This window comes from Mauremys reevesii, linkage group 11 (assembly GCF_016161935.1).
Source record: "Mauremys reevesii isolate NIE-2019 linkage group 11, ASM1616193v1, whole genome shotgun sequence".
Taxonomy (NCBI): Eukaryota; Metazoa; Chordata; order Testudines; family Geoemydidae; genus Mauremys; species Mauremys reevesii.
The window spans coordinates 17,903,819-17,926,227 of record NC_052633.1 but is presented as its reverse complement, the minus strand read 5'-3'; the positions used below and the strand labels follow the sequence as shown (position 1 = coordinate 17,926,227).

General features: G+C 40.5%; 1 protein-coding gene across 8 annotated transcripts in view; it reads left to right on the top strand.

Annotated features, from left to right (window-relative positions):
- PARD3B (par-3 family cell polarity regulator beta) overlaps positions 1-22,409 on the top strand; it is a 645,413-nt gene that overhangs the window by 417,552 nt on the left and 205,452 nt on the right. For 7 of the 8 annotated variants that reach the window (XM_039494273.1, XM_039494277.1, XM_039494280.1 and 4 more), the window contains one exon: positions 8,400-8,462. The exons of the other annotated variant lie outside the window; for it this stretch is intronic. In XM_039494273.1, coding sequence (XP_039350207.1) covers positions 8,400-8,462 — 63 coding nt within the window. The remainder of the gene's footprint in view (positions 1-8,399; positions 8,463-22,409) is intronic. 8 annotated transcript variants of the gene reach the window in all.

Genomic DNA, 22,409 nt, shown 5'->3' with positions numbered 1-22,409 from the left:
ATAACAAAGTTGAGAGGGGGAGAGAGACAAATGGTGCCTCTTTAAAAATGTGAAATGACCCACAAATATCCAAGAGGTCAAAATCCAGAGAATATTAGTTCAGTTTTGTATGAGCTCTTCCTTAAACTTGTCTTTCATTTTCCTTCACTAGAAGAACAATAACAGGAGGAGGAGGAAGATATTATTTACAAGATCCTGTTGATGTAGAAAAAATACTGCCATTTCTTCATTTTATAAAAAAACCCAAATCATGTACTGGTAGCTAACAGCTATTTGTGTTTTATTTTCCTTTTTTCCCCCACTTTCCTTTTCTATTTTGATTTACTGCTTGAAATTCTTTTAATATGTATTGACTGTCTGCTGAGGTCCTTGCTGACACAGCTCTTTAAGATGATGCAGTACTGGAGAAAAGCTGATGAGTTCTTCTTTATGAGCTTTGACATATTAATTAGTAAAATGGGCTAAAAAAGCTTTCCTATTTCTGTTTTAATGTCTCATTTTCCAAAACACCCTTCTGTAGAGATGTAAAACAGAAAGGCACCATAAAAGCACCAGTGAGTGAAAGGCTAAAGCTACTTGTTAGCAAGTTTATGATCTGTGGCTTACTTTCGATAGTCCAGATCACGAGATCAGGTGGATGGGGAAGCTGCAGTGTCCCCTTCTCATAAAGGGTCTCGCTGTTTTACAAAGCAAGTGCTCCCTGTGACACACACGTCATTGCGGCTGGAAATTTCAAAGGGACCTAAGGGCACTGGGCACTCAGCGCCCAGGAAATTTCAATGGGAGATAGATACCAAAATGCCAGCCAAAGAAAATAGTTTAAATCACTGCTGACCTACTTGAGACTTGCAATGGGAAGCCCTGCTCTAAAAAGGACCTCCCCACCATCTGACTCTATATAAAGTCCTGCCATTTCCTTTGGATTGTGGGGGTTTGCTTTATTTATTTGCTTGTTCATTTTGGATGATGTTCCCAGATGGACTCTCATTCTTGTTGGTGTGATTGGCTCTCTTGTGGTTTGAATCTTTGGACTGTGGGGTGATGTTGGATTATTGTGCACATTTTGGCAGATACTCTTGATATCTTTTTTTTCTTTATTCATGATGGATTTGCTTCTTTGACTGATCCATTTTTTAAGTTCTGTTAAACCTTGGTTTGGCTTCTCTAGGTATATTGGCGCAAAAAAGAAGTTGTCACCTGAAAATTCACACCATCACATGCAACTGGGAAACCTGAAATAATGGTAGCAGGGCATGAGGAGGCCTCTCTTTCAGAAGTTTGCTTTATGGTTTTCTACCTCCCAGTTATGTAGATTGTGTCTCCTGTGGGATTAGAATCAACAGGTAGGCTGAGAACTAATCTGCTCAATCTGCAGCAAAGGAGATTTAGTTTGGATATTAGGAAAACTTTCTAACTAGAAGGATAGTTAACATCTGGAGGATAGGGATAATTTCTTCTTGACAGGGATTGTGATTCCCTTCCCCCAGAGCTCAAGCTGTGCTGGGATGAATCTTTGTGCAAGTCTCCTCTTCATGGGTGTGGGGGAAGCAATCAACAAAGTCTTTTGTCCACTGATGTTCCATATTGACTTATCTGGTGTCTATGGGTCTTCTTTTGTGGGGCAGGAAATAACACTTGGTAATGCTTCTCTCTGGCCTGTGAGGGTTTACAATAGTAGAGCAAACACTTTTATAGCCACAAAGCAAACACTTAAATATTACCCTATAGCATAAAAACAATGAGGAGTCCGGTGGCACCTTAAAGACTAACAGATTTATTTGGGCATAAGCTTTCGTGGGTAAAAAGCTCACTTCAGATGCATGGAGTGAAATTACAGAAAAAAGGCATAAATACATATTGGCACATGAAGAGAAGGGAGTTACATTACAAAGTGGAGAACCAATGTTGAAGGCCAGTTCAGTCAGGATGGATGTAGTCCACTCCCAATAATCGAGGAGGAGGTGTCAATACCAAGAGAGTGAAAATTGCTTTTGTAGTGAGCCAGCCACTCCCAGTCCCTATTCAAGCCCAAATTGATGGTGTTAAGTTTGCAAATGAATTGTAGCTCAGCGGTTTCTCTTTTGAAGTTTGTTTTTGAAGTTTTTTTGTTGAAGAATAGCTACTTTTAAAATCTGTTATTGAATGTCCAGGGAGATTGAAGTGTTCTCCTACTGGCTTTTTGTATGTTACCATTCCTGATGTCTGATCTGTGTCTATTTATCCGTTTATGTAGAGACTGTCCGATTTGGCCAACGTACATGGCAGAGGGCATTGCTGGCACATGATGGCATGTATCACATTAGTAGATGTGCAAGTGAATGAGTCTCTGATGGTGTGGCTAGTGTGGTTGGGTCCTATGATGGTGTCACTAGAGTAGATATGGGGACAGAGAAGGCAACGGGGTTTGTTACAGGAATTGGTTCCTGGGTTAGTGTTTCTGTGGTGTGGTGTGTAGTTGCTGGTGAGTATTTGCTTCAGGTTGGGGGGCTGTCCGTAAGCGGGGATTGGCCTGTCTCCCAAGGCTTGTGAGAGTGGGGGATGGTTTTCCAGGATAGGTTGTAGATTGTTGATGATGCGCTGGAGAGGCAGGTTTTAGCTGGGGGCTGTATGTGATAGCCAGTGTTGTTCTCTTATTTTCCTTGTGGGGCCTGGCCTGTCATAGGTGATTTCTGGGTACCCATCTCGCTCTGTCAATCTGTTTCCTCACTTCTCCAGGTGGGTATTATAGTTTTAAGAATGCTTGATAGAGATCTTGTAGGTCTTTGTCTCTGTTGAGGGATTGGAGCAAATGTGGTTGTATCTTAAGGCTTGGCTGTAGACAGTGGATCATGTGATGTCTCCTGGATGGAAGCTGAAGGCATGTAGGTAAGTATAGTGGTCAGTAGGTTTCTGGTACAGGGTGGTGTTTATGTGACCATCACTTATGTGCACTGTAGTGCCCAGGAAGTGGATTTCTTGTGTGGACTGGTCCAGGCTGAGGTTGATGGTAGGGTGGAAATTGTTGAAATCCAGGTGAAATTCTTCAAGGGCCTCCTTCCCATGGGTCCATATGATGAAGATGTCATCAGTGTAGCGTAAGTAGAGGAGGGGTGCTAGGGGGTGAGAGCTGAGGAAACATTGTTCTAAGTCAGCCGTAAAAATGTTGGCATACTGTGGGGCCATGCGGGTACTCCTAGCAGTGCTGCTGACTTCACGGTATAGGTTGTCCCCAAATCTGAAATGGTTGTGGGTGAGGACAAAGTCACAAAGCTCAGCCATCAGGTGTGCTGTGGCTACATCAGGGATACTGTTCCTGACAGCTTGTTGTCCATTCTCATGTGGAATATTGGTGTAAAGAGCTTCTGCATCCATGGTGGCCAGGATGGTGTTTTCAGGAAGATCACCAATGCATTGTAGTTTCCTCAGGAAGTCAGTGGTGTCTCGAAGACAGCTAGGAGGTAACTCCCTTCTCTTCATGTGCCAATATATATTTATGCCTGTATCTGTAATTTTCACTCTAGGCATCTGAAGAAGTGAGCTTTTTACCCACGAAACCCAAATAAATCTGCTAGTCTTTAAGGTGGCACTGGGCTCCTTGTTGTTTTTGTGGATACAGACTAACACAGCTACCCCTCTGATATCTGGTACCCTATAGCATGGCACACCACTATTATAAGTGAGATTAACACATGCAACAACTCACAAGCATTTCATAAAATCTAAAGACTCAACACATTTTTATAAATCTAATACCTGTGTTAACAATTTGAACACATAGGTGAGCCGGACTGGTTTCCAGCTCTGCATTTGTCAGTGTTCAGTGAGGCCTACAGGCCTTGGCACGAGCTGGGACTTGTTCTGCCTGCATCACAGTATAACTACACTGATACCAAAAAAAATCACACCCCTAACCCGCATAGTTATACTAGTACAAAAACTGTGCGGACATCATGCTTAAGGGACAGGAACAGAACAATCCTGAACTTTAAGAATCTTTATGGTATCTTAATACAGGATAATGTTACATTTCATCATAGATTGGAGGCTCGAGAGAATAAATCCTAGGCCTCTAACTTTCACTAAGTCTTAAGGAAGAATATGAGTGAGATGATCTTTTACTTGCCCTAGTACTAAAGGTACTGACTATGAATTTTGAAACTTTTGTTATAGAAAAAACATGTCTTCCAACTCGAACTTTACTGATGCAAGAAGCTGTTAATGAGTAAGCAGGAAAGCTAGGAAACAGAAGGAGTAAACTTATCAAGTTCTAATGTTTCTTGATTTAGCAAGGGAAACTCAGACTGGGCATTCCAGATGTTGATTATTATAATGCTGTACAAAAATTGGGACTGATACAGCAATCTTTTCCCCCTACTGAATTGTGTGTACTTTTACATGATGACTTAAATTTTTCACTGACTCAGAAGGTGACAGGCTAGACACTTATTAGTTCTTGTGCCTCTAACAGTTGTTAGACAAGAACTTTGAGTTAACAAAATCTGCTGTATCATTTAATTTGAGTAAATAGCAACAACTTCTTTAGAATCTTCTCTGAATGCATGGCTGGCAGTCCTCACTGATAATCCTCACTGCCGGAGACTAGAGACAGGCTACCAGGAGATCCATTGACCTGCCCTCTTCACAGCACTCCTGGGTTGCATGGCTGGGTGATCTTCCACCATGGAAGAGAACAGGCAGTCACTCAGCCCTGAGAAGGACATTTTTTTTCACCTATAACTTTTCTTGCCAACAGTGCCAGACGGTAATCAGTGTGGCCCCTTTTACGTTTTGCCATTGAGATGGAGAAAGAATGAAATGCTGGCCTATTGAGTCAATATCACAAGTTCCACTGATTTAAAACGCACCAGTATTTCACCCTCTGTAAGCAACCTTCCCAGTGGCAGGGAAGGGGGGTGACAAAATGATGGACAAGTCTTGGCAAGAAAGAAATGTTTCCTCATTGTCTGGTTTGCTAGAACAAGGTGCCTGAGAAGGTTTTTAGGTGTCGAGAGTCTCACTAACAGTCTTCTTCTCCTGACTCTAAGAATCTACTGGTATAGGGAACATTGCAGGACAATAAGGATAGTCCAGCCTCAGCAGAATAAGCCCTGGTTTTGGGCTGTGTCTGAACTGTGCTCAGCATAACTAGAGAATGGAGGCAAAGGGAGCTTTACAATACCTTTATTTGCCTTTCTTCCCTCTACAGATGAGTCTCTGATGTAGATTAGAGAAGCTTCAGGTCCGCTCCAATGTACATAAATCTGCAAAGGGGTTGTTCTGGCATCCAGGGATACTGGGGCAATGTCCCCTTTCTCCAGATACATCCCTATTCAGGGGGCTGGTAAGAGGCGTTGGAGTCATTACAGCAGTGTTACATTACTCAGGGAATCCTCCACCAGCCTGTTAATCCGACTTTATAGCTTCCATGTGTTCCTGGAGCAGAAAAAGCAGCTGTAGACCTTGCTGTCTCCTGCCCTATGCTTCCTCTTCGGCCCCTCTATTCCCATGTTTTTCTTTATTTAAACCCCTTCTGCTCACCTAGTCTCTCTTGTTCTACTCCTGGTACGTTTCCACTGCTCCTATATTCCCTGTTCGAGGAATCAGCTAACATGGTTTTCTAAGGAAACAGCTCACCCACTTTTCCAGATGTTTGCACCTGAATAGGGTCTTTACGCCCTAAGCACCTTCTACTGTATCTGTCTGATGCGTACTTTCTACAGGGCTTGTCAGTGATGGTGGATCCACGGATGTCTAGGCACTCATAATACAGCTGTGTTTCATAATACAATTTCACAATATCAATCACAATTCATAAATTGTACAGACATAGCCCCAGTTCATCACAGGGTTTTTCTTTTATCTTCACATTACATAAACTTTGCTAACCAGAGTTTTATGTTGCTGGAATTTCTTCCTGTTGCTAGGCATTACTAGATGTTGTTCTGTATTTAATTCAGTGAAGCCAATCCCATTGGGGTGTGGCAAAATACCACAAGCGTATTAAATACAGGAAAAATGTTTTATTAGTGTAACATTCAATAAAACCATTCAGATTTTTAAGAGCTGTAATTAATAATTCTGTTTTGCATATGGTCTTTTAGTGTCTAAAATGAACACTCCCACCCCCCTCTTTTGAGACTGAATGTGTCGGCTGTCAGATTACAGTGGACTAAAAGGAGGCACACACGCAGAGGTCTCAATCTGTTGCAGGCTGAAATATTCATCCTGGGAATGGTGCAGTGTCAGCATGAGTGATTGGAGGGTGTTCACCGCTTGCATGTTCCAGCTGAAAATCACAGCCCTTTTTCTTATGCCTATCTGCCCTTGTTCCTAACCTGCCACATTTCATGTCCCCACTGCAGAGTTCCGCTTTGAGTCAGAGCTTTCTGATGCAGGTGCTCTTCTATCATTTTCAGGCTTGAGGGCAGGAAAACTCTTAAACACCGTGTCTCTGATTCTCTCTTATTTGTCTTGCACCTTGTTGTTGCAATTTATACTTGTGCTGTGTGGATGCAAAATGCTGCCGTTCAGATTTGGTAGCATTTATACCCACTTCGCACTGATGTAAATGAGAACCCAGTCTGACATGCCACCCAGTCTGCTGGCGATGTGAAGAGGTCAGACATTTCTCAAAGAGAGCTGTTAATCGAAACTGTCTTGGGGATGTAATAGTCCACCTCCCTCTGTGAAGTCAAAGGGACAAGGAACTTTCTGATCTGCCTTCAAAGCTTTCTGCATGCTATGAAGGCTGTGGAGAGGTCTGCACTACTGTGCCACATACATACACACCCCACTAGAGCCTACTGGCTGATGGGGGGGAGGAGGGGAGAGAACACCTCAATTTTGGGATCTTCCTTGCCCATGAATATCTCCAGGCCCACTACTTGCTGTTACCCCCAGCTTTATCAAACAGCTGCTTAATTCTTGTCAGTTTCACCTCTGCCCACGAGGTTCTGAATAGCAACTATCATGACTAGAAACAATTATTTTTAAATGAAACTTTTAACTTCTGCAGAAATTAATAGTTTATGGTCCCTGTAGCCTGCCAGAGAAAGTGCCCCATCTGCTGTGAATTAGGTTTGGGCTCAGTTTGTATATATAGGTCATAAACTGGTATGTTTTCACATGCATAGTATGTGCAACTAAGGCATTGGTTGGAACTACATCAAATCAAAATAACTATAGATTAGATTGCTGACATTGCACGGACATTTATAGGAATACACGTGTGTACACACGCAACCAAATTCTAAAATGATTTACACCCGGTGCAGTCACACTGGAAAGGGGATGTAAGTCAGCATAGAATACATAAGTACTTAGGACAGCTCTTTTTGATACTCCAAACCACTCAATCTCTGCTCCTAGCAGCAATGCTGTGAGTGAATGTGTGACGTTTCACTCCATATTCTTCATGAAAAGATGCTTATGATATGAATGACATAACTGAGATATACTTTATGCAAGATGGCTCATGTGAGATATCATTGGGAAGGTTATGATTTACTGAATGTGATTATCCAATGTGTATGCCTGTATCATTTCTGTATCTGAAGTTAGGAATATTAACTATGTATCTGTATTTCAAATGTGTTACTTTGGGTGTCACCTCCAACCAGCCCTTGAGGTACAACAGTGGAAAAGCCAGACAGGGCTAATGGGCTATTAGCAGAGACAATGGACTCTGAAAGGGCTTAGTCTTCCTGTGGACACTGGAGACAGCCTACGAGCAATGGCTGCCACAGCCATCAGAGATATGAGTCCGAGTCACCTGCTACTGGATACTCCTCCTCCTCTTTTGGAATACCAGTGGTTTTCCACTAGAAGACAAAGGGTTCCCACCTTACACAAGGGCTATATAAGGCAGGGGAGTGACATGGTTCTCCTCTGCCTCCCCACCCAAAGAGACACTGAAAAAACACCTGGAAGCAAAAAACTGGGGGGAGAAGGGTTGAGCTCAAGCTGGGAGGGCGCCTAGCTTGTGAGTAATAATACCTGAGGTCTCAAGAGGGAGACCAGTGTAGCTGCCTTTCAAGACTTTCTGTAATCTGCCTGCAACAATATCTAGGGTGAGAAATACTATTTGTAACCAATTTCTTTAGTGAAACTAGCTTAGTTTGCGCGTTTGGTTTCATTTGCTTAGTAATCTGCTTTGTTCTGTTTGCTACCCCTGTTACCACTTAAAATCTGCCTTTTATAGTTCATTAAATTTGTTCTGTTTATTATTAAACCCAGTTTCTGTAATTTCTAATGGGGGAGAGGAGAGGTTGCACATACTTTCCTCCACATTGAGGGAGGAGGGGGATTTCATAATATATCTGTGGGTCTGCACTCCAAGGGAGTGGACACTTGTGTGCTGGGGCAAGTCCCCTTAGCTGAGCCTTCCCAGAACTGATCTCAGTGTCTGTTTTGTTCTGCAGTTGGGTGTGGCCCTGCCTGTGTGTATGTTGGAAGAGGCTTAATAGCCTGGCTCGGCAAGACAGGTAAAAAGGGGGCCCAAACTGGCATAACAGGCGGGCTCAGCGGTATCTTTGCATGTCGGGTGGCATCCTAGGGGGGCAGCCTGTCACAATAAGATTAAGGAATAGTACCTCGAGTTTTTCTAAATGAGCAGTGATGGTAAAATCTTAAATATAACTGAGTCTGCAATAGATGTAGCCAGAAGAAAAGGCCTGATATTTAGAAGTACTGAGGTCTTCCATCTCCCATTCACTTCTGTTGGAACTGTGGATGCTCGGGACTCTTTCACGTTAAGCGTCACCTTGGGAGCAGTCAGTAAGGTGAATTTAACATTTAGAATCTTGGGAATGTTGACGTTATGTTAATCTCTAAAACAAGGATCGCTTGCCTGCTCGTTGCATCTGAGCATAAAGCAAAATGCTCAAAGGACCTGTATTTGGCTGATAAAACTTCAGTTTCTACTATGGAAATTCTCTGATCTAAAGAAAACTGTTGAATCCTGCAAATGAGTCAGGCAGTTTCCATGCATATAGGGCCTTCTAAGCAAAGGGCTCTTCAAGAAGTAACGTTGATCCGATGTGGTGACTGATTACAGCAGGCAGACCGAGTCCATTGCAGAAAGCACCAGGAGTGGCTTGAGAGCCTGTGTCACCCATTAGTGAGAAGAAACTGTTCATGTGATTCTAAAACCATTGGGCTACATATTTACAAATGTACAAATTCAGATCTTGCTGTGTGCCCTCATCACAAGTCTTTCTTATCTGCCTCTCGCTGCTATGTTTAGTTCCCCAGCTAGTGTGTGTACATTTCTCAAGCCCTGTTCATGACAACGGTTTGCAGATGTTTGGGAAAACCCTTGAGTGTATTAGGGACTGAAAAGCATTAGCAGTTACTGTGGTTCTTTTAGTTGTTCATTGTGACTGAAGAAACCTGCAGCCACTGTTGAGTGCCTCATTTCTTAATCCTTTTCCTCCAGGAGTTAGGTTTTTATGGGCATAACAGCCAGTGCTGGCAATGGGCACACTGAAATCACTGGCGCCAAGGAGTTGATGAATTTGGAAAACTTCCCAGATGATACATCTGCCCCTCTAACTTACAGTTCAGCAGATGAGGCAGTGAAGGAGGATTAGTGAACAACTGTATGCCCCCTTTTTCTAGCTATGCAACAAACTTGGGGGGAAGCAAGAATAGGTTATTGGTGACTCACTGGAAAATATAAAATGAAATAACTCATAGATTTACCTGGGTTTTTTTCTGCTCTAACTCCACTGCTTACCACATGCATCTTGCTCTACTTTCTGGGTTTGGATCTGTGGGGGAGGGGGATCTATAATCCTCAGCAGAGTTGAGAATTTTTTATTATTATTTAAATCCTCTCATCTTTCTTTGCTAAGATGTAGGTTTTTAAGGGTAGCAGCGGGTAATTGATATTCCAACTCCAGCTCATTTCTCAAACATTGTCTTATGTAGTATTTACTTTTCATAACATTTTTAAATAAGGTTTTATTGTAAGAAATAGGTTGCCAGCACTATTAATATACGTCTTTGCATAGTAAAAACTACACAGTAATATTATGCAGAGGAAAAAAACTTTGAAGAAAGAATTGTGTAGTTGCTCATGGAACAGCATCAATCATTTTTAGCAGTTCGTGCAATAATAATAATAATGCCTAGCACTTTTCATACAAATTGCTTCCAAAAGGTTACTAAAATACTTTTTACTGTACATAGACAGCATGCTTAGGACAGTCAGTCTTATTTTTATTCCTGTTTCTGCTTTGCATTTGTTGGATCTTTACTGTTAATTCTGAAGGGTGGCACTGACTGGATTAAGCAGTAATCCCTTAAATTTAGTTCTCGCTAGCAGTTCAGTTGTTAGTTAACCAGCAGAATTGAAGATGAAGCCAATGGCAGCTACTGCAATTAATAATCAATTCTGGTTTCACTGTAATAGTGAACAGTCTGTGTGTGCATGTGTCACGGAGTGTGGGGGAGACAAGGCCCTGCACCCCCGGCTTCCTGTGATTCACCGTGACTCTCAGCCAGGCAGTAGAACAGAAGGTTTATTAGATGGCAGGAACACAGTCCACACCAGAGCTTGTAGGCATAAACAGGACCCCCTTAGTCAGGGCCTTCAGGGTAGTAGGGAACTTACCCCCCAACCTCGGGGTTCTCTACGATTCCCCAGCCAGCCCAAGACTGAAACTCTCCAGCCCCTCCTTTCTGGCCTTTTCCTCTTTCCCGGGCCAGGAGGTCACCTGATCTCTTTGTTCTCCAACACCTTTAGCTATCCCCTTGCATGGGGGGAAGGGCCCTGGCCATTAGTTGCCAGGAGACAGAATGCCAGCCATTTATGCACACTTGCCTTTTGCTCTGCAACAATCTCACCCCCTAGAGACTTAAGAAACGCATAGGGGAAACTGAGGTACCCACACAGTATTCAGAGGAAACATTAAGAGCAGTCCCACTTCATCACAGCATGCAATAAGCTGTTAAGGAGAAAGCCAGCTGTAGGTTGTTTTGATGATATTTGATTCTGTTAGAGACCAAGAAATAGGCTTGAAACAAGTTAGAAAACACCAGCCAGGGAAGGTGAAATCACACTCTGAAGGCACAGCTCCAATTCTCTTTTCAGGGTTTTTCATTATTAACAAAAGGTTCAGAACAAACCCATGCACCTCAAAGCAGCCTCACAGCCCTGCAGAGTCTTGCCTTTGCTCACATCTCCAGGGCTTCCCAGTCCTTTCCCAATAGCCAGCCCCTGCTCCCTGCAAGCGTCTCCTTTTTATGCCCTTTGCCTTACAGATATGGAATCAACCTCGCTCTCTTCTTTCCCTGACCGGGTATCCCCCTACCTGCTCTTCTGCCTCAGAGCAGGAAGCCTTCCTGTAGGGCACCTTACTAGGAGCAAGCAAGTGACCTGTATTGAGATGTAACAGGGCCAGTGCCCTGTTACAGTGAGTATGTGTGCATATGTCTGTATGTATACAGATAAAAACATCATATGGTAATACATGCATAATTGTAGAATAGATCATTGGAGCCAGATTCTTTGGTTGGGTCTAAATTTAACCCACGTCTGAGGATAAGGGGTGAAAAGGCAGCTTTAAGCCACCTTTGCTTTGAATTTATCCTGTAGCCATTCTAGTACTAGTCAACTCCCTGATGCTACTTCAGTGCTGCTCCTGTATAGGCTGCCCACAGCCCCAAGGGGCCATCAGCTGGGCCTAGGGATCATTGACTATGGTCTGATGCTTGCACAGAATTCTCGTTGAGACTATTAATACTGTACTGACTTCCTGTGGATGATGTGAATTCTCGTTGAGACTATTAATACTGTACTGACTTCCTGTGGATGATCTCATGTGTTCTTATTCATATTAAAGGCATAAAGTGTGTTACTTTAGGTTTGAAAACTCGACAGAGAATATGAGGGAGATGCATTGTGTTCATTTTTGAAGGGCTCATTAGGGACAAAGCACCTTGAGAGGAGAAGTTATTACAGAGACATAGAGCCTAATCCTGCAAAGCACTGAATTTCCTCGTCACCCACTGACTTCACGGAGGTTGATGTTGCTCAGTGCTTCAAAATTCATTCCATAAGGACCTGCTCCATGATTTTTCCAGGTGGGGCTGACTGGCCTGTAGTTCCCCGCATCCTTTTTTAAAGATGGGCACTACATTAGCCTTTTTCCGGTCATCTGGGACTTTCCCCGATCACCATGAGTTTTCTAAGATAATGGCCAATGGTTCTGCAATCACATCCGCCAACTCCTTTAGCACCCTCGGATGCAGCGCATCCAGCCCCGTGGATTTGTGCTCGTCCAGCTTTTCTAAATAGTCCGAACCAGTCCTAGAGAAGTAATATACAGAACAATAGAGAGAGAATCCATGAATATGGTCATGAAATGGTAACGTTCATGATTCTAAGGAATGGTAGGAGGGAGAAAAGCACAATAAAGACAATGATTTCAAGAAGGCAGACTTTAGCAAACTGAGGGAGTTGGTATGTAAAATCCCATGGGAAGCAAGTCTCAGGGGAAAAACGATTGAAAAATGGCATTTTTCAAAGAGACATTATTAAGGGCACAAGAGCTGATTAGGCCTCAACTAGAGTATTGTGTCCAGTTCTAGGCACCACATTTCAGGAAAGATGTGGACAAATTGGAGAAAGTCCAGAGAAGAGCAACAAAAATGATTAAAAGTCTAGAAAACATGACCTATGAGGGAAAATTGAAAAAATTGGGTTTGCTTAGTCTGGAGAAGAGAAGACTGAGGGGACATAACAGTTTTCATGTACATAAAAGGTTGTTACAAGGAGGAGGGAGAAAAATTGTTCTTCTTTCTTAACCTCTGAGGATATGACAAGAAGCAATGGGCTTAAATTTGAGCAAGTGCGGTCTATGTTGGACATTAGGAAAAACTTCCTAACTGTCAGAGTGATTAAGCACTGGAATAAATTGCCTAGGAAGGTTGTGGAATCTCCATCACTGGGGATTTTTAAGAGCAGGTTAGACCAACACCTGTCAGGGATGGTCTAGATAATACTTAGTCCTGCCTTGAGTGTAGGGGACTGGACAAGATGACCTGTTGAGGTCCCTTCCAGTTCTGTGATTCTATGAGTATAATGTGACCCTCAGAAGCCTGAACAGACATGACTGAAATAAATGGTGGAAACTGGTGGAGGCTGAATGTACCGCATGGTGCAGGAGGATAAAGAAGAAAGTTAGTATTTGTTGCGTGTCTGCAGTTAGCATGATTTCCTATGTTCACAAAAGGTTTATTTTTTTAGTTTTAGATAAAAGAGAAATTAAATAAAATATGGCTATTCAGATGCCTCTTTTTTCATTGCTTTATAATCTGCTCAAATGTTTAAATTCTGAAAATAAAATGATGAAATTGTTTGACTGAAGCCCTCTGGAATTGATACATTATTTTAAAACAGAACACTTCCTATTCATTTTACAGATACAGAAAATAGAAAAAATTACATGTAGAGCTAAGTGTTTTCAACTATTATATAAAATAACTTGCTTATTTTTGAAACCTACAACACAATAAAAATAAATGCAAATAGTAGTCAAAATATCATCCTAATCCTATTCCTCCAAATTATACTAAATATTGAATACACCAATAATAGATCACGTATAAGGCTATTTATTAGAGTATTTCTTGTCTTTCTATCTATCCTTTAGACAATAAAGACAAACTATTAAAGTTATTAAATATCAGTTAATCCCTGTTCTCAAACCTATCATAACTTAAAAAAAAAGTATTAGTACAGGGTGTCTAATATACAGATTAGTGTATTCTTTTTAACTACTCATTAAAATTTCATGAGCCCTTTTAGCAAATGAGTGAGAAAATGCAAATAAATTATGCACTTTATTTTTCATATGGTAGATACAGTATTACAGGGTTGGTAAACAAATTAGAATGTAGAAAGTGCAGTTCAGTCTATAAACAATATCTAGTTTAAAAAAATATTTACCGCTACTGAAATGAACAGTAGCTACCAATGAGGGTAAATGAAAGCTTCTGAACAGTGTAGAGCAACAGAAGATAATTATGGAATACCTCATGCCATTGAAATAAATTTGTGAGATCATTACAAAATCAGGGGCCATGGTTTTCAGAAGTGACTAGTGATTTTTGATGTACAACTTGACACTTTAAAGTGCATGTTTTTGAGAGGGCAGTATCACAGTTAACTGCACCTATGTGTTCTCCTCCAGGGTTCCCCTTTTGGTCTCAGACCTCCAGCTGTCACCTCTCTATGATGGGGATCCATGTTTCTCTCCCTTCAGACCGGAGATTTATATTTACAGTCTCCCTGCAATTCACTGTGACTATCCCAGCAGGTCTGACCTTAGTCCAGTACTTGTGGTTCTGCTTTTTCTCAGGTATGATGACAGGGTTACCAGTGACCCTTTCACAAAGTGCCATACATTGATTTTAGGATAAAAATGCTATAAAGAAACGACAGTCTACACACATGCTAAGCTTACCTAGGCAACCCACCTTCCACATGGAGACCCTAGTAGGTTTCCCATCCTTCAAAAAATTTCAGCTGGGTTTTACTTTCTTGGTTACAATCTCATGTCAGTTTCTCCAACCAAGGTTGGAGAAATTTCAACAGAACCATATTCCATTGGTATATTTGGTTCCATCGAAGTTGGGTTGATTTTCACTGAATTTTGTTTTGGAAGAAAACTGGAGAAAAAAAGTTCTGCCAATGTTGAAGAATCCTGTTCTGACATTTTTGGAATAAAACATTTTGATTTTTATTTTGAAATGAATTTTTGTTTAGAATTTGTTAAAATTTTAATGTGTAATGTACTACAAAATAGTTAAAATCTAAATGGAACCTATTGATCAACCCGAACAAAACAATATGGGGATTTTCAGTCATAAAAGTATTTTTCAGTTTTATTCCAGTTCAGAATGAAGCAATTTCAAAATTTCTAAATCCTCTCTGAAACAGAACTTCCATCCTCTACACAGGTCTATTGAGCACTCTGAAAATCCCATCCATTTAAGGGGTTTAAAGTTGGGAACCCAATAAATTAAAGCACCCGAAATTACGAGCCACTTTTGAAAATCCTGACTTTGGCATTTATCTACTAAAGAAGCTAAACACACCAGAGGAAAATAGTGCTTTGTGTTATGCCTCTATTTTTCCAAAGGCACCTGTGGAACAGAGGAAATTTAGGTAGGCTCAATACATTTACCCAAAGACAGCCAATTTAGATACACATTTAAGAGTTCAGTGCCAAAACAAAATAATAAAAGAACTTTTAAGTGACTTTTATTCTTCAGAGTCATGAAACAACTTTCCTAGTAGCCTGTATGCAGACCCCCAAAAGATTAATACCTTCTTCTGACTGGAATTTCAAGATAAAGCCAGATTCTGACATCTTTTCTCATGTTTAGTACCTTGTTTTCACTAGGGCAACAAGGAACTCCTATATCTAACATCAGTGGTAAAATTGCCAGATATGGAGCAAACTCTGCCCCCTATGTTCATTTTGAGTAGTTACTTACCGTGAAAATAGTCTGATTCATTTCAATATAATTCTTCAAATGTTACAATTGTAGTAACATGAGAACTTGAACATCCATAAAGCAATTTATAGTAAAAGAAGTAGAAGCAAGATTTCTCTTTCCACTCTAATGATGAGTTACACTTACAATATATGAAGTGACTCCACTTACACTCTAATTTACATTAGTAGGAAAGACACTCCTATTTTGTGGGTTTTTTAGAAAATGGAAACCATGAGTGGATTCTTGAGTAAATAGAATCAATAAACAATGAAATTAAGAACAATACTAGAATCACTAATGTTGAGATGTGCTTTAACAATGTTGAATGTGTCCTCCAGGTGTGTGTTCTCTTTGATAGGGAATTATTTTAAATTTCAAATAGAATTTCTCGGTGTCTTTATATAAATCAATAGCCTGAAGATTTCAAGATAACCAGTTTAATTTCTAAACCAGATTAAGAAAATCTAGTGATTGAAATGCAGCAGTCATACATTATATGGCAACATCAATGTTGGTTATTAATCAAACTAGCTGTTTTCGATTAAACTGCCAAAATACTATCCTTCCAATTTCTTCAGTGTGCTCCACTGAATTTGAACATCATTCAAACCTACAGCAGGCAAGAATGCTGACATTGAAGAGTTATATAGTTAACTATATGAATGTATTAATACTGTGCCAAAATGTGAGCTACTGATGACGAGGCGGTCAGTGCTAAAGTAGATTACAGGCTTTTGATTAGAATGTACATTATTAGGAAAAATTACCTATTTTTGTAACAACGGAAGGGCAGGGCTATTAACATTGACTCAGAATAATTGATTCTCAAAAACAGTTTACATATCAACAGCAGAAAATTCTGTGCTTGACTTCAGGAGCCACGTTGATTGTATTATTTTTCAGAAGAGATGAACCACTTGTGTCTTCATCTGAAAGATACTATGAGGAGTTGACACTGACTCAATTACAGGCTGACACTCACAACATTTATCTGAAATACTGTACTTAACTCAACAACAATTCAGGTTCAATCTCAACATAAATCTGAGAGAATTAATTTTATATCAAAACAGTTGCTTATTTTCACCTGAAAGTGGAAAACATCTGAGTGGGCTGGAGAGAGAGAGAGACACAGGGGCATGTTGAGGTGACATGCTCATAAAGAGGAGGAATGTACCGTATACTACACTTTTGCAGCTCATACAATGCTGAACAATCATCTGCAAGGAAAGTACAACACTGCAAAGACAAGGCGTCTACAGCCTAGCCACGCAAAAGGAATACCGTGCATTGAAATTAGCCGGGGCTGCAGAAGGGCAACGAAACACTCATAGGCTGTAAACGCTTTGGGGAAGTACCGTCTTTTTTGTTCTGTGTTTTCACAGCACCTAGCCCAAGGCGTTACTGCAATACAAATAATAATAATATAATTGAATGAAAAGTGTGAAGTGATGTTAGAAACAGCAGCCCCCTTTGTTGGTCGATTTGAGTCAGAAATTTCACAGAAGACGTTAAAGCCAGAAAATATTCCACCAAGCCAGGAAGCAATAAAATCAGAATAGGAGGCAATGAAATTGAGAAAAAAGTAATGAATAATTGGTTATTTTTACTAATATCCTTGACTGCTGGTTTACCCCCTTACTGAGAAATCAGTCTGGTCTATAGAATCTCTAGCACTGGGAAATTGTGTTATTCACTGAAATTTCTATTTCAAGTGGGAATTATCCAGGCAATACTGGATTTACTGTGCCAGCACTTTTAGGGGAAAATATCAGGCCCTACAACTGGAGCAAAAATGTTCAATGTTACTACTGAGTGGAATGTCCACTGTTCCATCATATTTGGGTTGCCTCTCCGTACTTTAGAGATGCAGGAAACTAGAGTTCTCAAAGTGAGTGAATTAAGGCTTCCCTACTACCAACTTCCATTCAAAAGTCTTTCTCTGCTAAGCTGCAGCTGACAGTAGTAGCTCCAATTTGCTCCTCTTACCAAGCTGCAGGAAGACATTAATGACTGACTTTACGGTGCTTTATTGTCTGAACTATTGCTTCATATTTTTTTTTGTTCTCCCCTACAACACAGAGTTTGGCGAACTCAGGCAGCCAGCATGTTAAAGATGGTAGATTTCCAAGAGACTTTCTGGTTTTCTCAGCGTGGGGATTACGTCCAGACATAGTTCCAAGTGTCTCCTCTTGCTCACAGGTACCTGAGGCTGAGCTGGAACGCCTCAATTTGAAGAAAGTGAGTCTAGAAGTGGCCTGGAGTCTAGTAGTGCTTTCCTGTCAAGGTCCATGTGCATAAAGACGTCATCTCTACCCCAATCTATAACTACGTTAAATAAGCCTAGAGAGTTAATGGGATGGTAGCTTCAAAGGGGCTTAGCACTCACTCAACCAAATCCACTGGGGCTTGTTGGACAGAAAAGTCCTGTTCATCAGAAGAAATCTGTGAAGCAGCAACCTGGTCCGTCTTACGCACATTCATATACAATTATATACTGGATCTCCAGACTTCTGCCAATACATCCTTTGGCTTCTTTATGCTTTGGTATCTCTGTAATCTTCTTGTGCCAGTATTTTTCCCTCGCCTCAGTTTTCTTTCACTCTGGACACATCCCATGTGTGATGAATCAGTGGCCATGTAAGTAGGAAGAGAGACTACTTTTGTCTTGCCTGTTAAGTTCTTTTATTTTATTTTAGAGAGACATGCCCTGCCTCTTATCCCATGTCCACCATGCATGCAGACACTCTTTCTTGACAGGGATATGATTCAGCGTGCTATAGGTCATATATAAAATTAATCTTTATGTTCCAAATATTTGAGTTTAGCTTCCTGATCTGAGGTAAACTACTTAATATGCATACGTATCAGTTGGGAGTTACCGGACTACTTGTTGAAATGTATCTTTAATGGCCCACAGTGGGGCAGATTATTACCGGTACCAATGAAAATTCTGATTCAATTTGCTCAGTGCACAGCAATTTATTTGAGAAAGAATCACACAAGCAGTAAAAGATTATATAATGCATCTCCCTAGTAAGATTCAATTCCCCAAGCATAAACCCTCAGTAACTATGTTGGCCTTACGCAGTAGCCTGATTGGCAAACAAAGCAGGTACAGCTACCAGTCCTAGATGGAGACTTCTTTTCTTCTGTTCTTTTCCCCTCTCAAGTACTTGGTCTGTCAAATGTCCCCCGAAGCAGGGTCTTGGTTACCCTGAGGCTCTCTGTCTTATAGCATCACAGACCTCTTCAGATGTTAATTGGAGAACTACTAACTAACATCCTCTGCTTAGCATTTATACCTCTTGTTCTCAAAGGAGTCACATGTCCCAGAAATGTGCCTTGTGAGCGTTTCATTACAGGTTTTTCTAATTAATATTTTAAGAGAGACTGCAAAACAGACAGAGACCAAAGATCAGTTGGCATTTACCCTCTCATCAATCATTCACTTGAGCTCCTAGTGCAGTGTCATCCAAAAAGGGTTATTTTGACCTGGGTCAACCTGTACCAAGCCCACTGATGGGTGGTTTTGCATTTTCTTTACTTTGTGAGCTGGTCAATCAGCTGACATGTTTCAAAATCTCATGTCGAAACATGCACAGATAGAGATTCAATTAACCATTTAAGTGCAATTTTAGCACCCTCGGTAAATTTCCACACCACCTGTCTGATGCTAAGAGAATCCTGCTCCCAAAATCCTCTAGCAAATTCAGACGTACCAAGCCATAGGAAATTCACGTTCACCACATTCATTCATATTAGTCACAGTAATTTATAATAATAATTTAAGCATAAGGAGAAAAAGCTATTGAGTAATACTAGTTAGCCATGCCATGGTAATCATAAAGTTTTGGAAATTGAAGTAATTGATCATGAGTCAGTCCCCAATCATAATACAGGTTGCTATTCATTACCTTCCCAAAGAATTAGAATAGAATTACTTGTATAGATTAGCAAAAAAAAAAATCCTTATTTTTAGTACAAATATATTTTATTGGTCTACAGCAGGGGTCGGCAACCTTTCAGAAGTGGTGTGCCGAGTCTTCGTTTATTCACTCTAGTTTAACATTTCGTGCGCCAGTAATACATTTTAACATTTTTAGAAGGTCTCTTTCTATAAGTCTATAATATATAACTGAACTATTGTTGAATGTAAAGTAAATAAGCTTTTTAAAATGTTTAAGAAGTTTCATTTAAAATTAAATTAAAATGCAGAACCCCCCCGGACCAGTGGCCAGGACCCAGGCAGTGTAAGTGCCACTGAAAATCAGCGTGCATGCCATAGGTTGCCTACCCCTGGTCTATAGAGAGAGATTGCAGGTAAAGAAAGAAAAATAGGATACGTGCTAAATAATGGAATACAGGTTCAATTCAGTCTTCAAATACTTACAGAAGAAACAAAAGCATAAAATAAAAGAGTTGATATAATTGTATGGGTTACAAAAAGGTTTGATTAAGCTGATCATGGAACACTCTAGAGAAGCTATTTTCCTCCACATTTGGTCAACTTAAAGTGTAATTTAAATTGTAGCAGTAGTCACAGTAACAAAAGGTACAATAAGATGTTCTGACATTGGAAAAGAAGTGTAGCAGAGCTGTTTAATATCTTTGCAATTGTTCAAAATGCTAATGTACATTGTTCTTAATGGTTATGAGGGAGGTGTTAACTTTAGTCGAAGCAGAAGCTATAATCTCTGGTATGTTAGCGATATTGTCATTATTTAGTCTTAAGACTCTATTAAAGAGCTAGTAACACAAGTAATGATATCTAATGTCTATTTCCGACTCTTCTAACATTTAGAAATAAAATTGATGCATCCGAGAGGCAGCATATTATCACAAGAAGTGAAAGTTTGTACTTTTAGGTTGTAAATAAAAGTGTTTGACGGTGGAGATAATTCAGATAAACAAAGCAAAATATTTTAGGAAAGGCCTGTTAAGAGTTTGGAAAGGGAAGGCTTTATCAGGGGAAAGGAACGTGTTGAGGAGCTTGAAGATCAGGGCAGTGCAAGGTCCCTCATTTTCTGGATGTCCAACTTAATACCCGGTGACCTGATTTACAGAAGTGCTGAGCATTGCGGTCTGCAACTGAACTCAATGGGAGCCATGTTTTGAACCTATAAAGTGCTGTATAGCGGTAAGTACTCTGAAAAAACAGGTCCTAGATGTCAAATTGGGCACCCAAAATTAGTGGAACTTTTTGACCTTAATCTATCTCTCTGTGCCTCAGCTCCCCACCTGTAAAATAGTGATCTCACCCTCTCATCTCGAGGGTGTTATGAAGATAAATAAATTGTTTGTAAGCCACTGGGATATTATAGTGATGAGCACCATAGAAAAGCTCAGGAGGAAATTAATTATTCTGTCTTGAAAGCATGGTTTGAACAGTGTGCACTAATTAAGGTGTGGGGGTCACAAATTGAACAATGAAGAGAAAACAAACTATTGACCACCTTCTCACACAGTGTGTGGAGGGGGAGATGGGGGGGGGGGAGTGAGAGGGCAGCAGCTAGTCAGACCTGGAAGCCAACTGATAGAGAATGTTGTGCTGTCACACGAGCACTAAGTAATCAGAATGTAACACACACAGAGATTACGGAAGGGGGAGCATTTATTTCTGAGAACGCTTGAGGATCTAAAAAAGACATTGTAAACTAAAATATCACACTTGTATCTCAAAATTTGATATCTACTAACACTGAAAATTACCAGAGCAGAAAGAGAGAGAAGAAAAATATTTTTCCTCCCTTGATTCCTGCCATAAGTATTAGAACAATAACTTTGTTCTCATAAAAAGTGTTGTGGTTAGAGATCATGTCCATAACTCTTCCTCAGGCTCAGCAAGAGGGTGGTCACTGGGAATGGCAGCAGTGAAACTGAAGAGTCTACAAATAGGCATTTGCACTGAGAATGCGTGACCCAATATACGTCTGAAGATGTTATCAGGCCCAAAAAAGCCATCTGGACATCAGCAGACGAGTCGGGAACCCTATATACATACATATATATGTGTGTGTGTATATGTGTTTTCACACACACACACATAAATAAATTAATGGAGATATCCTATCTCCTAGAACTGGAAGGGTCATCGAGTCCAGCCCTCTGCCTTCACTAGCAGGACCAAGTACTGATTTTGCCCCAGATCCCTAAGTGGCCCCCTCAAGGATTGGACTCACAACCCTGGGTTTAGCAGGCCAATGCTCAAACCACTGAGCGTGCGCTCTCTCGCCCTCTCTCATACACACTCACACACACACACAACTATTTAAAAGGTGCTCTTATCAAAAATATATTTCACCAATTTAAAAAAAAAATTCAAAGTGGCAGTGTTGTTTTTATATATATTGGAAATATCTTTATAGCTAAAAGAAAATGAAAACTAGAAGAAGAAAAGAATATGCAGGGAAGAAGGTGCAGTAAATAGACTCAAAGAAATGAGTAGTTTGGCAAAGTTAGGTAGCTAGACATCACAAGAGAGTGGAGGAAGCAGTAATCAAGCCTACTCTCATGGAGTGTAGTTTGCAGGAGTGCCCTCACAGATGATGGTTGCACATAGTTCAGTACTTTGAGGTGTAGGATAATATTTCATGAACCACTGATAATCTGAGAAGGGGTAATTTTATACAGTTTTTTAAAATCTTTATGATCTTATTTCTTTCCTCATGGTGTGAATTTCTTGAATAAATGAAAACAGAATTTACAGAACAGTAAAAATATTTTTGTGGTATTGGAAAAAGAAAAGTCTTGGATTCATGGTTATGGGGATTACCATAGCTTGACTGAAAATATTTTTTCTGGTGAACTAATATAGATGGCTTAGTGGATTGTGAAAGCAATGAAAAGCTTTTCACATATACAGTAGAACCTCAGAGTTACGAACACCAGAGTTACAAACTGACAGTCAACCACACACT